At 38.8% G+C, this 13,971-nt stretch overlaps 2 protein-coding genes across 2 annotated transcripts; both read left to right on the forward strand.

Annotated features, from left to right (window-relative positions):
- Positions 1–3,225: 3,225 nt before the first annotated feature.
- Positions 3,226–13,691, forward strand: LOC145228190 (mitochondrial fission regulator 2-like). The gene is made up of 9 exons (XM_080093195.1): positions 3,226–3,423; positions 4,492–4,583; positions 4,915–5,013; positions 5,137–5,198; positions 10,104–10,256; positions 10,982–11,199; positions 11,612–11,703; positions 12,392–12,593; positions 13,416–13,691. Exons 1-9 carry the CDS (start codon positions 3,376–3,378, stop codon positions 13,461–13,463), a joined length of 1,014 nt encoding a protein of 337 aa, XP_079949321.1. The 5' UTR covers positions 3,226–3,375; the 3' UTR covers positions 13,464–13,691.
- Positions 7,419–8,809, forward strand: LOC145228188 (uncharacterized). The gene has a single exon (XM_080093194.1). The coding sequence runs from the start codon at positions 7,419–7,421 to the stop codon at positions 8,619–8,621; it is 1,203 nt and encodes a 400-aa protein (XP_079949320.1). The 3' UTR covers positions 8,622–8,809.
- Positions 13,692–13,971: the final 280 nt, after the last annotated feature.

A 13,971-nucleotide genomic window follows, 5' to 3' on the forward strand; every position in this document is an offset into this window, starting at 1 on the left:
TGCAAACAAATCGGTAGTTACCTTATGGCAGTGGTTCTCAAGTGTGGGTCCATTGACTATACTAGTGGTCCATGATGAATTTTTGGGTGATCCACAGGACGTCCACTAATTTTGGTAATCAACTATAGAGATGATTGCATATTACACGTTGAAAGAGTATCAAAATGTTAGCTGGTAATAAATGTATATTAATTCTTTAAAAACAGGTTTAAAAGGATGTGTCAAGCCCAATTGGTTGTTTCGTATGCGCACTTCAATCTTGCTCAATAAGTAAATGGTAAACGATATTGTTTTTACTGGGCCGGTGGTCCATGGCCTGAAACGAGTTAAAAACCACCGCCTTATGGCTTGGTGTTTTTCTAGCTTTCTTTAGTTTTACAAAAAATGTCAGTGTTAAACCTTAAATTTGCAATTAGCAACGCACAAAAACCACACCATTAGTAACGTGATGTAGTGCAGCAAGTGAGGTAAAACATTGCTTTTTACGTAAAACAACTTTCAAAATTTTCATGAAGGTTTTTTTCGCGTCGAATCAAATACAGTACCAGCAACATAATTCAACAATACTAGATAAAACGTTTAAAGTCATCCTAATTAAGATAACAGAAAAATTGAATGGTGAAAATAACGGCCCAAACAGACCATTAAAAAAATAACGGCCCCGTAAAAAGGGACATGTTTTTTATTTCAAACGTTTCGGCAAATGCTCATGCCATCATCAGTGATATGAAGGCCACATCAGTTACACCCGTTTATACACACTTGAGTCACGTAAAGAAATGATAAAAAGTTGCGAAACAAGCGTCGCATAAAAACGATTGATAAAAAGGTGCCCAGAAGCGAGGTGTAACAGATCCGTATATAGCAGGGGTGGCCAGACCTGCTTCACACTTGAGCCGCATATCACATAACTTCGTTTTAAAAGAGCCGCAACACAAAAAAATCAAAAAAAGAATTTATTCACTCACAACGAAGTGTATGATATGCAAGGTGTTTGAAATTAGGCTGATATAATGGGAAATTTTTTTGTTTAGCTTCGTAATGACGTTTCAAGTTGCTAGTTTTGTAATGATTGAGCGAAGCTTGACAGATAAGACACACAGGTTTAAACTTTGCAGTTATTGCTAGTAGATGCTGCAATACACATGTAAAATGCTTTCAATGTCAGTCTTGACTTAAAGCTTAAATCCCAAAATATATTTGACTACAATGCACAATCTAGCACGCTTCTGTACAATAATGTTCTTTTCGGTTGGTTTTCGGAAAGTACATTGGCTATGACAAATGACACTTTGTCATCTGGTCAAACAACTGCAACATGGGGAATGCATGTGCAGCATCAAAGAGCCGCAATCAAAGTCTCAATGAGCCGCATGCGGCTCGGGAGCCGCAGTTTGGCCACCCCTGGTATATAGTGTTCCAGAGAAAAAAATATTTATACACACTGTTGTTAATGTGGCAAAAAACTAAAACAAAACTCTTAGGCATTTGTGCCCTGGTTGTGGCAGTCAGCACCATATTAATCCGCTCACGGATAGCCTACAGGTTGGGTTTTTCAAAGATTTTTAGCACTTAATAATTATTAGATAATGTGCTTTGTCTTGATCCAAACTAGAAACGACAATCAGTAATCCATCTGATCTCACGGGATGCAAGCTATAAATATATATCCAAAACCAATATAACCAAAACAGACATGCTTGGGCATAGGATAGCCTACATTTTAAGAATTGCCGTATTTTGTGGGATTTTTTTACCATGACTAAATTAGGTACCAACAAGGCCACAATGAGCAAAAGGTGACAATCGTGAAGACAGGAGGTAATTTAGCCTATCCTGCTTCGTACAAGCACACATGCAGAAACGCTTGGACGGCGGTAGGCTGCGCAGAGAGGGAGCACTGGCTCTTTAGAATTGCTAAAAAATGCACTTGAATGCATGTAGCCTATATGTTATCTCAAAATTGTTTTTTAAGTATTAACTCCGCCAACCATGAAGATCTTTTCCACCGCCATTTCAAACAACTGAAAGAGCCTTACATAACTAGGCTACAAATTTCTCGGGACCAAACTTGTTTAATTTCAAGTAACTTTTATACTACAATTAATTCGTTTAGTCAGGGCGCAACCATGCCGCGGCCCGAGGACATATGCGTCAACATATTTCTACACGTAGAACACAAGAGTAAAATTAATTTACCTCAATCTTGATAAATGCGTCTAAAAGCTGCCTCTTTGTCTCTGAAATGACGTATATTTAATCTTTCCTTTGTAAGCAAAATTGCAGCACGTTTTGTCCAAAACATCGTATAATCTTTGTCTCGGATCAGCATAGAACATTTGATTGTGTACAGATACAAGAAAATAATGTGATTGAAATATTTTTTATGCGTAGACACTAGACAAGTATAAAAAGTTAAAAAAATCTGGTCAGGGAAGGTTGCGCATAGTCTGCGCATTAAAAGTCACCTTTCATGTGTTGTTACGCTTCGTCAAGTTTCCAGATATTTATATGCGGTGTGAGGTTGAAGTTGTGAATTAAGAACTTGCACATTTTTTTGTTAATTTGTATTACAGGATGAAGACTATGTTGCCTCTCAATTTTGATAAGTTATCTTAAAATGTATTCAACAAAAGAAAGTGTACTTCAGCATATATTTTTTTGGTTTAAACTACATTTTTCGGTTTGTGAACAAGACAAAATGTGACGAGTAAGGGTTACGTTTTGATTGTATTTCAACAATTTCTTAAATAATATTAAGTGGCATTTTAAACTATGCGATTTTTTCCTCTGGAATTTCTTGACTTGCTTTGTTTGTTTTAAAAAATATTGGCTATTCTCAGCAAGCTTCTTTGAATAAATTGTCTGTGACCGAAGTCATAGTGAAACATCAGCATTAAAACAGAAATTAAGCCAGAAAAGCAACATGGCACTCAGGGCAATATAAAGTGCAGTAACAATGGGGTTGTTATTCAATTATTGCTGCGATGTTATGTGATAAAGGTTCACACAAGACTACCGCTGCCACAGGGAGCAATCAACAGGAAAACAAATCATTACAGAAATTTTACCAGCTGTTTTAAGTTTTAGAAAGAAAAATGCAATCAAAAAGTGCACTTGATAGTGTACAAGTTTGTAAAACAAAGTGATGCAGAATTTGTAAATGGTTTTATGTTGACCATCAAAGTACCAATTTCATGTGCCACTCTATTTGTGTTCATAAATTAAGTACCTTTGTTTAAAGGTTTCAGGTGTTTTATTAGGGAATTTAGTTGGCATTTTATACACTTGACCAATACAGCATGCTTAAATGAATGAATCTTTAACTTGTTTTTTACACAAAACAACATCTTCACTACGCATCAAAGTGTGCTTATGACCAAGATGGATATGGTCTTGAATGACAATGAAAATACGGACCAGGTATGTTACTTTGATACTGCGCTGTAACTTTAGTCTCACAGCACGGATTCTTGCTAAAGTAAAAATCAAAATACATACGCAAGCTCCAAATATTTTGCCCAAAAATACATGTCGTCAACAGAGATACAAATAACGTTTCAACAGTTTGGCCATGGCCTTCACAAACAAGATTGTGGTGCTCATCTCCATGTATTTTGAATTAGGTGGTTGGTATGCGAATTTGTCATACATTGTTTACATGTTCACATTATGATTTTATATGTATGTCAACAACAAAATAATGCAGATGTTTTAAATTTATACTCAATATCCACCTATTTTTAATGAAACTGTGTGATTGCTTCCTACATATGAAAAATGACTGACTTGACATTTTGTTTCAAAACATCCTAGGGCCGATTCAATCAGACCCGCAGAACTTACTGATAGATAGACATACATTAATTACATTAGTTCGTAATTAGGGTAATCATGCTAAATTAAAATGTTAACCCTTTGTGTAATATTACCCAGTCGGTTATCCAAAGCTTTTAAACACTTATTATATGCGTGGTTAATTTGAATGTGATTTAAATTTTGTACATGTCAAGCTAGGAACAGTTTGTTCTAAGTCAACTAAGGTAAACACATGCATAGTGTATCTGGGCAACAGGACCAATACCTATGCAAACAAATTCAACTAAATATATGTTGTGTGGTTACAGCAAAGAGAAAGCATATCCATGCAGACTGGTATTGATTTTACCTCTGTTGCACAATTCCATTTAGAGTAATAACTTTGATTTGGTGCTTTGCTAAGCAGTGCTCATCAGCTAAAAAAAGAGCTTTTAGAGTTGGAAGTAAAATTTTAAAATCTGGTCACATGAGATTTGGAAAAGATTGGACTAAGGAAATTCCTATGGGAGCTAACATATGTGGTTCTTACCAAAAACGTTTACCAAAATATTAAGCCTGATGGTCTAAAAATTATTAAATGATCTTTCAAAAGACTCAAATCAATTGGCATATGTACCTAAGCCTGAGATATATATCTTTTTTATGATAAAAAATACACATTCTGTTTTTCAGATTAAAACTGATAATGTGAAATCAGGGACATGTCGAAGTATTATCAGAAGAATTGGGTCAACCCTGCCACTGTCCAACACACAACGTCCAAGGTGTGAACAGAACTGGTTGCATACTTTATATTGCAACAGCTTTCGACATACTTATTTTGTGGGTTCAAATCCCACCTTAGAATTAACACTTTTACCTATCTGTCTATGATTGTAAATAGGCCGTAGATTTCTCAAATATTTGGATGAGTAATACTTTTACTTTAAACTGAAAAATGGAATCACCCAGCTTGTTACTTGGTGTGATGAAAACTATAATAAACCTTATGTCTATTGATTAAAGTTCATAAAAAAAACAATAAGTCGTTTGTCCTTAAAAAATATTTTGTGTGTGTTTGTTTATCACTTATCAGCAATAAGTGTATTTTTATAGGTTTGAGCTGCTTCCAAATGGGGCAAGATTGATTGACAATCAACAAAGAACTTTGTTTTCACTTTCTGACATTTGTCAACTTGTGGATATTCCTGATGTGTAAGTTTTAAGATTCACATTTTTATATTGACCTATTGCAGCATTAGCCTATATTTGCCATGCATATAAATTGCAATAAATTTTCCGAAATATGAATACATATTTGGTTATGTTTTTATGCAGGAGAATTGGATATTCAAGGTCTTCACACAATTTAAGAGGTGATGCTGAAGACTGTAAAACAGGTAAATTGTCAATTTCAATTTGTATGTGTATTGGTCAGTTTAATGACAAACAATAATATAAACAGCCTTTTCCTTGACATATGGGTGTACCACTTTATCATTCTTGTTGGCTGCATTGCAGTTTATTTTTTTGCTAACCAGTGTCTCTACTTAACCCAAATATAAAGTTTAGCACCCGGTTACATGTGTCCACTTGAACTGTAATATAAAAATCCTGTTTCTTACTACTCTAGACCCCCTTAATATATCTCAAAAAGTTAAATATGTAAACAAGAATTTTTTGCAATGCTTCACCCAGGCCAGTTGTCGCCAACCCGTGGCTCCGTAGCTGCATATGGCTCATTGATCCCTCTTAAGTGGCTCAGTTTTTTAAATTACTAAACGTTTTGAATACACATTCTGTGACGATTATGCTGAGCACAAACGTTGAAAATGAAAATGCAATAACATGAGCCAACCTGCTTCCAGTAGCTACAATTACCGTATTTTACGGACCATAAAGCACACCCGATTATAAGGCGCACTGTCAATAAATTGCTTTGATTAGTTTTTTGTTCATACATAAGGCGCACCGGGCTATAGAACCCAACATATTTTAAGGAGTATTGATTATAAAAGTTTACTTGTTATGTAATGAATGTAAGCAAGTCACAATAGTACAATGAGCAAAAGAAAAAATGAGTCTAGTGAATATCACAGTTGCTAGTTGCTTTCACCATAGTTGTGGTTTATTAATATATAAAAAATGTGTAAGACGGTGGTTTATTAATATAATAATAGTATCCGTACTGGAGTGTAGGCAATAAAGCACTACTTGATCCATACAATAGGCACACCGGCTTATAAGGCGCACGATCAATTTATGAGGAAAAAAAGGATTTAAATTGTGCCTTGTGGTCCGTAAAATACGGTACCCTTGAAATGCAGTCTGAATAAGGCAAACTGACAGGTTAACACACAAAGTGAGGTTACTGTTTTGGTTTGCATTTTTGGTCAATTCTATTCAAAACAGTATACAAGCTATTGCTGCCAGGCATAGTATCAAGTTTAAAGAGCTCTTCTGGCAAATGTGATTTTTATTCCGACGTTTCGACGTCCTATACAGGTCGTCTTCATCAGGGTAAATAACACTGAATGCGACTTGAACAGTGCACGATAAACAAAGGAAAAAAGGAAAAAAAGAATAGAACGCAAGCACGTAACAACGCAACGAAAACACCGCGCGATAACAAATGATTGACCCTCTAATCTTTAAGCAGGTGCCTGTAGCACGCTGGAAGCATCACGTCTGTTTTGATATTCATTGTGTTGACCCGTTGGTGAATATTCCATGACTCAAGAAATAGTCTTTTCCTGTAGTCAGGCTCCCGGGCCACAACAGAAGCCGCATTGAAATCAATACGGTGGCCTTGTGATACCGCGTGATTGGACAGGGCCGACTTCTTTGCGTCGCTGTTGGCAACATCCCGCTGATGTTCTTTTCGGCGGGTGTTGAGTGACCTTCCAGTCTCCCCGATATATATTAACGGACACTCGGCGCAGGGAATAGAATATACAACACCACGTTGTTCAAGGGTGTCGATTGGATCTTTCGGGTGACTCAGTAGCTTGCGGAGAGTATTGGCAGGTTGAACGCCAACCGCTACGCCGAAGTCACGCAACATACGCCGTAGAATATCCGTCAATTTCGGTATGTACGGAAGTGTCACAAAACCCTCTGTTTTTGGATGGGTCACCTGTTTGGGACACGTTGCCCGTCCATCACGGAGAATCCAGTTGGGGTAGCCGTTGTATTTCAAGGCTTTGCGAACCTTAGCCAGTTCCGCCTCGCAGTCGTCGCTATGAGTGCACAAGCGTCGTGCCTGATCTTTTAGGGAACGAACCACCCCTCTTTTCTGGTATGTGGGGTGATGAGATCGAAAATTGAGATACCTGCTGGTACTCGTTGGCTTGAGGCAATGCATTTCTGAAGCCGTATTCCATCAACTGCATAGCACGGACGGCTCCGCTCCGCGCATCTACGGCTTACCAAAAATACACAAGGAAGGCATCCCTCTGCGACCAATCGTTTCGTTTGTTGGTACTCCAACCTACAATCTTGCGAAGTACCTAGCGAAAGTTATTTCTCCGCTCGTGGGCAATACGGAATGGACTGTTTCGAACTCGTCCAAGTTTGTTCAAGAGATAGCACAGTTGCCGCCCCTGTCCAACGAAGAGTTAATGGTGTCTTATGACGTCGTGTCACTTTTTACAAGTGTTCCTGTGGAATTGGCGATGGACATCGCGTCATCCAGGATTTTAAACGACCATAGCCTTAAAGACAGAACACCATGGGTCCCGTTGGATATTGTGGACGGTTTGCGGATTTGCTTGGAGCAATCCTTTTTAACATTCAGGGGAAGCTTTTACCAACAGGTTCAAGGCACAGCGATGGGTTCCCCGGTCTCCGTGGTTGTCGCAAACATGACAATGGAAGCGCTTGAGGAAAAAGCCTTATCAACATTTGCCAATCCACCAAGATTCTGGCGGCGATATGTTGACGACATTTTTTGTGTCATTGCTAAGAACAAGGTTGAGGCATTTTTACAGCATCTCAACGAGGCGCAACCAGGCATTCAGTTTACCATGGAACTCCAATCGGTAAACTGTCTTCCATTTTTAGACGTTCAAGTCACAAGAACCGATGACGGCGTCTTGTACTCGAGAGTGTACCACAAGCCAACGAGTACCAGCAGGTATCTCAATTTTCGATCTCATCACCCCACATACCAGAAAAGAGGGGTGGTTCGTTCCCTAAAAGATCAGGCACGACGCTTGTGCACTCATAGCGACGACTGCGAGGCGGAACTGGCTAAGGTTCGCAAAGCCTTGAAATACAACGGCTACCCCAACTGGATTCTCCGTGATGGACGGGCAACGTGTCCCAAACAGGTGACCCATCCAAAAACAGAGGGTTTTGTGACACTTCCGTACATACCGAAATTGACGGATATTCTACGGCGTATGTTGCGTGACTTCGGCGTAGCGGTTGGCGTTCAACCTGCCAATACTCTCCGCAAGCTACTGAGTCACCCGAAAGATCCAATCGACACCCTTGAACAACGTGGTGTTGTATATTCTATTCCCTGCGCCGAGTGTCCGTTAATATATATCGGGGAGACTGGAAGGTCACTCAACACCCGCCGAAAAGAACATCAGCGGGATGTTGCCAACAGCGACGCAAAGAAGTCGGCCCTGTCCAATCACGCGGTATCACAAGGCCACCGTATTGATTTCAATGCGGCTTCTGTTGTGGCCCGGGAGCCTGACTACAGGAAAAGACTATTTCTTGAGTCATGGAATATTCACCAACGGGTCAACACAATGAATATCAAAACAGACGTGATGCTTCCAGCGTGCTACAGGCACCTGCTTAAAGATTAGAGGGTCAATCATTTGTTATCGCGCGGTGTTTTCGTTGCGTTGTTACGTGCTTGCGTTCTATTCTTTTTTTTTCCTTTTTTCCTTTGTTTATCGTGCACTGTTCAAGTCGCATTCAGTGTTATTTACCCTGATGAAGACGACCTGTATAGGACGTCGAAACGTCGGAATAAAAATCACATTTGCCAGAAGAGCTCTTTAAACTATTCAAAACAGCTTTGTGGCTCCTAGCGTTTTTTTTACCATGTGAAGTTAGTCGGAATGGCTCTCAGAGTGGTAAAGGTTGACGACCCCTGACCCAGGCAGATTCTATCAAAATGTTCATGTTGAATAAAATTTCTGGGTCTCATTTAGTAAGTTTTGCACCTGTGCTATATTCTTTTAGACAACCCTGTTTTATACCAAGTTCTTCTACACCAGGGGTGGGGAACCTACTTAGCACTGCGGGCCGCATGAATTGCACAATATTTTCGGGCGGGCCAAACATTTTGTTAAATTCCGTGTTATAATATTATAATACAGGTTTATCACTTATTTCGACTAAAAATAAGAGTTTGTCCATTCTTTCTGGAATACCCTAGCTCCAGTATATCGATCTGTTTTTTTTCCAAGAACATATTTAAAATACCAATATAAGGATCCACGCTAACAGCTCTAAACGCAATTCAAAAAAATACACCACATGACAAATGATTTGTTACTGCAAGGAGAGGCAATCGAGTGACTGTTACGTCACAAATAAAGCAAGTGGTTGAATGTGTAGCAATTTTTAGAAGTTTGGCGTCATAATGTGGATGGGGAGATAAGTGTCGAAGTCATTTCAAGGACATATTTGTACATAAAAATTTTATTGTTTTTTTATTCTATGTTGTATACTGTACCTATACTAAAATATGTTGTATACTAAAATTATGTTGTATACTAAAATTGTGACGGGGGCCACATTAAAAAGGCAAGCGGGCCGCAGGTTCCCCACCCCTGTTCTACACTATAAGTACAAACAAGTAAAGAACAATTCACTAAATCAGTGATTCCCATACTGGGGTCCGCAGTCCTTTAGTGGTTCGTGAAGCATTTTTGCAGGGATCATGAAAAGGTTGTAAAGTACTTCTATAAGCTTATTTGGTGTCAGTTTGTGCCACTGAATAAGTTTAAATCAAAGTAAAATTAAAGATCGACTGTCTCCATTGCTAAACAATAGCCTTTATTGCATGATAACTAAGAAAAAAAACAATTGTTCAAGCACAATCTTATAGTTTTGACTCGTCTGTCATGCCACAAACTGTTTTTTTTTGCATCATTGCTATGCCTAATTTTGCATAACTGGCTAAAATTTTGCAAATCAGATTTCGTTTTGCTAAAATACACATTCCAACTAAGGGACCGCGAGCCCTCGATATCATGGCAGAGGGACCGATTTGAAAAAAATAGTGAAAAACTTTGAGAACCACTGCACTAAATGTTTTTTATGTTATCTATGTTTAGCGGAATCTTCACTGTTTACGGCTTCATCCATGTCATCCTTACCCCAAGATGAAATGGTGACCAAAATTTCTGCCCTGGAAGATGAATTGTCACAACTTCGGTCACAAATTGCAATGTTGGTTTCAAATCAAACCCAAAATAAGCAGGACACATGTAAGTACATAGACCACTTCTATCACCTGTTTTTGCAACCATTTTTACGAAACTAGAATATTCAAATATACTTCCTTGCATTGTAAAACAATATGCAGAAGTCTGATTAGTTGCACATTAAGTGTGCCAAGCTTTTTATGCTACCTACTGGATTTTATTATAGTTTTTTTTCCAAGCCAGAAATTCTGGAATTACAAATTGGCATGTACATCCACATTAGGCATAGGTCGATTATTGGCGCTGATATTCGCCATATTACCACATGTTTGTAACTTTGTTATTTTTAGTTGGCGTAATTGTGTCTTGCCTTAGCATTGCCCAGCCACTGACCGGTAAAAAGCAAATCGAAAGCTAGTTGCTGTTTTACATGATTACGGTTGTTTATATGTACGTTTCGCAAAGCACGACCAAAAGGTAATAATTTACTGCAAATAGAATATTGACTTTGAATATAGGTTAATCGGCAGTGGTGAGATTCAAATTTTTTGTCATCCGGTTCTATCACAAAAGTCATATTTTTCAGCCAGGTCTGTTACAAAAGTGTATTTACAGTAACCAGTAATGCTAACCGGTTTGCTAATCTATAGAATTGGTGCGAACCAGTTAAATCCCACCACTGCTTATCAACCAACTTATAGTTAATAACTATCATCCTTAAAAAATCTATATCGGTCTATCTCAAATCAACATGTGGTGTAAATATAAAACACCATTTTTTGTTTCAGTTTCAACTAGTTTTAATTCAACGATGAGTGGGGCAGGGGAACCAGCATCAACCTCTACACCCATAAAAGCCCCAGCACCTCCTCCTCCACCACCAAGTGGGTCAATTCCTCCTCCTCCCCCCATTCCACCTCCTCCTCCTCCACCACTTATCTCTCACACTCCGAACTCAGCAGGAAATGATGTGTTTGAGCTAATTAAACGACGAAAAGAAGCTAGGGTAAATTTTACTTCTTCTAATTTTGACTCAAATTTCACTAAAAGCTAGTAAAAGTGTGTAGAAATGTCAAACACAATAAATTGTGTAAAAGCATTGAGCCAATACATGAAAAGCTGAAGACAGTGCACACTTATTCGACATACAAGATCTCATCAATGCAGCTGGTGACAAGAGATCGGCCATGTGAGCTAATGTAGCCCCTTAAGGGACTCCAGTTTGTTGGGAGCAGCAAGCTGAAAAGCCATGCCTTACAAACCTCTTCAATAAGAGGCATGGCCCTAGGTCGAAACAGTGTGCATTGTCTGCAGCTTACAATAGTTGGTATTCAAGACTCATGGTAAAGTGAACAAATCATGCATAAACATTTTAGCAACTATTGTGCTTTATCTTTGTCAACATACTGAAATTTCAGGGCCAGACAGTTTCCGAAAAACCCAAATCAGTCTTATCAATGTCTGATGTACTGAAGGATCTTCACAAGGTTAAACTAAAGTCTGTAACAAGGTCGGTGTGTGTGTGTTGTTATTCTTGCATGTATCATAAGTGTAAACTACACCAACTCGGAGGAGATTTTTTTATGTCTGCAAAGATATATGGCTTATTCAAAAAAAGTTGATTCATTTTTAAAAATTAAGTAGTGTGTATCTTTAAAAGTGTATATTTCTTCATGTTGCGGTGTAGTTGTACTTTTAGATAGGTGTTTCAGTTTTTTGTCTAACTCTGCTAGAAAATAGTGTTTTGTTGCAGATTCAAAAATAATAAGGATTTAAGCTGCAGACAGTGCACACTGTTTCGACCTATAAGGTCTCATCAGTGCAGCTGGTGACGAGAGATCGGCCGCATTGGCTAGTGTTCCCAAGCAGTTGCTTGGCCACTGTGAGCCAGTTTCATTTGTGCTGTATGCCCAGTTGTGGCATCGCACAGACTGGGTGATGTATGGGGTTGTACCCTGTTGCTCACCACAAACTGGAGTGCCGTTTGATGGCTACACTAGCCAATGCGGCCGATCTCTCGTCACCAGCTGCACTGATGAGACCCTTATAGGTCGAAACAGTGTGCACTGTCTGCAGCTTATCATTTATTGGCTCATATGCTTTTACAATAAGGATTTAGTCGTAGTGTAAATAGGTAGTCACAGATTTTTGCCTGAAAAGAATTGGACAAAACTAGACAGAAATGTTTTTTTATTCAGATCTCCTGGAGGGACACCCTTGAATAAAAAGTTGCCACCTAAGGACCGTCAACCTGGTGATCCTGCAGAATTTATCGCAGCTGCTCTTCGGAAGAAATTCGCCCATAGAAATAATATCGCTGACTCCCCAGATGACAATGTTGATCTGGGATTAAAGCGAACTCCAATTCGAGATAGAGAATGGGAGGACTCACCACCGAAGGTCAGTGGAGAGAGCAGTGTGGGGTTTAATTTGAGATCACTGATTTGAAATTACAAACCACTTAATCAATAGTTTTTTTTAAAAATTAATCGATTAAAATGACTAACAAACACCTAGATTTGTTTTATGTACAGTGATTTCCAACCTTGACTGCTTATTTCCCACCTTATGTCCGACATGTGTTGAAGCTTATAAATAAAAAAACTTACTTGGAGCTAAAGGGATATCTCATGCAAAGTAGATCAAACAAAACACAATTTTACTGCAAGATCTCAATTTCCCTCCTCATGTTGAGAACCTTTGTCTTAAACCAGTAGTTCTCAACCTGTGGTAAGCATACCAGAAGTGGTACGACGGACCTTTTAAGGTGGTACGCGAGCAGCTTTTCGTCAATTAAGCCAGATCTGGAATGGACCCAAACTGATCAGTCCTGGTTTGGGGCGAAACCCATGTTTTGGACATTCTTCTGAAATTGCTAACGTTGCTGGTTTCAGAAATATGCTAGCCTGACCAAGAAAAATAGCTTAACTTTTGGTTTGCCCATTTAAACAGGGTTTAGGTCAGTGGTGGAATTCAATTTATTTTCAACCGGTTTTATCACATAAGTCATATTTTTTACCCGGTTCTGTTACAAAAAGTCCATTGACAGTAACCAGTAATGCTAACCGGTTCGCTGAACTCATAAAAATTCTTGAGACGGTTCTATAGAACCGGTGCAAACCGGCTGAATCCCACTACTGGTTTAGGTGGTATGCCATCAATATAAGGTTGAGGACCATTGTTTTAAACCAACAAAGACAGGATTCTATTTTTTGTTTCTAGTTCGGTCAACATTTGTTGAAGAAGCGGGCTAATACCATTCCAGCATAAACACCTTTTCTTGCGGACTTGCCGTTTTACCTGTCGTGACGTCACCTCATCCGTTCCACTCCATTGATCATAATCTTCCATCGCTTGTGCATGCCCAATATATGTTGCATTGCTGTCGGGCACTAGGTGGTGCTAATGTGCTTTTATTATTACTGTTTCTACCTTTTTGCTGCAGACTGCCCGCGCAGACAGATTTTACCGCCTAATAAACTCGGTTGCTTCATTTTATTTAGTGTTTTTGAATGAAAACACAACGAAAAATATGAAAGAGCGACTTGCAAATTTGGGTCTGAGTGCATACAAGGTATAGGCTTGGCTCGCTGAACTCTTTTTATCCTGTAAATCGGTGACATAGCTTGGTGATTTTTTGACAATATAATTTATTCCATTACAATTAACAAACGAATGGTATATGTTCGCGCATACTGACGAGCTGCTTGTCTGTGATGTAACAAACTGCCTTTGGATCATTTTTATGCGTCCTGTGAAAGTAGGTGACGATCGTAAT

Source organism: Phallusia mammillata, chromosome 5 (genome assembly GCF_965637545.1).
Source record: "Phallusia mammillata chromosome 5, kaPhaMamm4.hap1.1, whole genome shotgun sequence".
Lineage (NCBI taxonomy): Eukaryota > Metazoa > Chordata > Ascidiacea > Phlebobranchia > Ascidiidae > Phallusia > Phallusia mammillata.

Coding starts and splice junctions, on each gene's coding strand:
- LOC145228190 (XM_080093195.1), top strand. CDS start 3,376: ATGACCAAGATGGATATGGTCTTGAATGACAATGAAAATACGGACCAG. Junction 5,199..10,103: donor TGCTGAAGACTGTAAAACAG/GTAAATTGTCAA, acceptor ATCTATGTTTAG/CGGAATCTTCACTGTTTACG. Junction 11,704..12,391: donor AAACTAAAGTCTGTAACAAG/GTCGGTGTGTGT, acceptor TTTTTTATTCAG/ATCTCCTGGAGGGACACCCT.
- LOC145228188 (XM_080093194.1), top strand. CDS start 7,419: ATGGTGTCTTATGACGTCGTGTCACTTTTTACAAGTGTTCCTGTGGAA.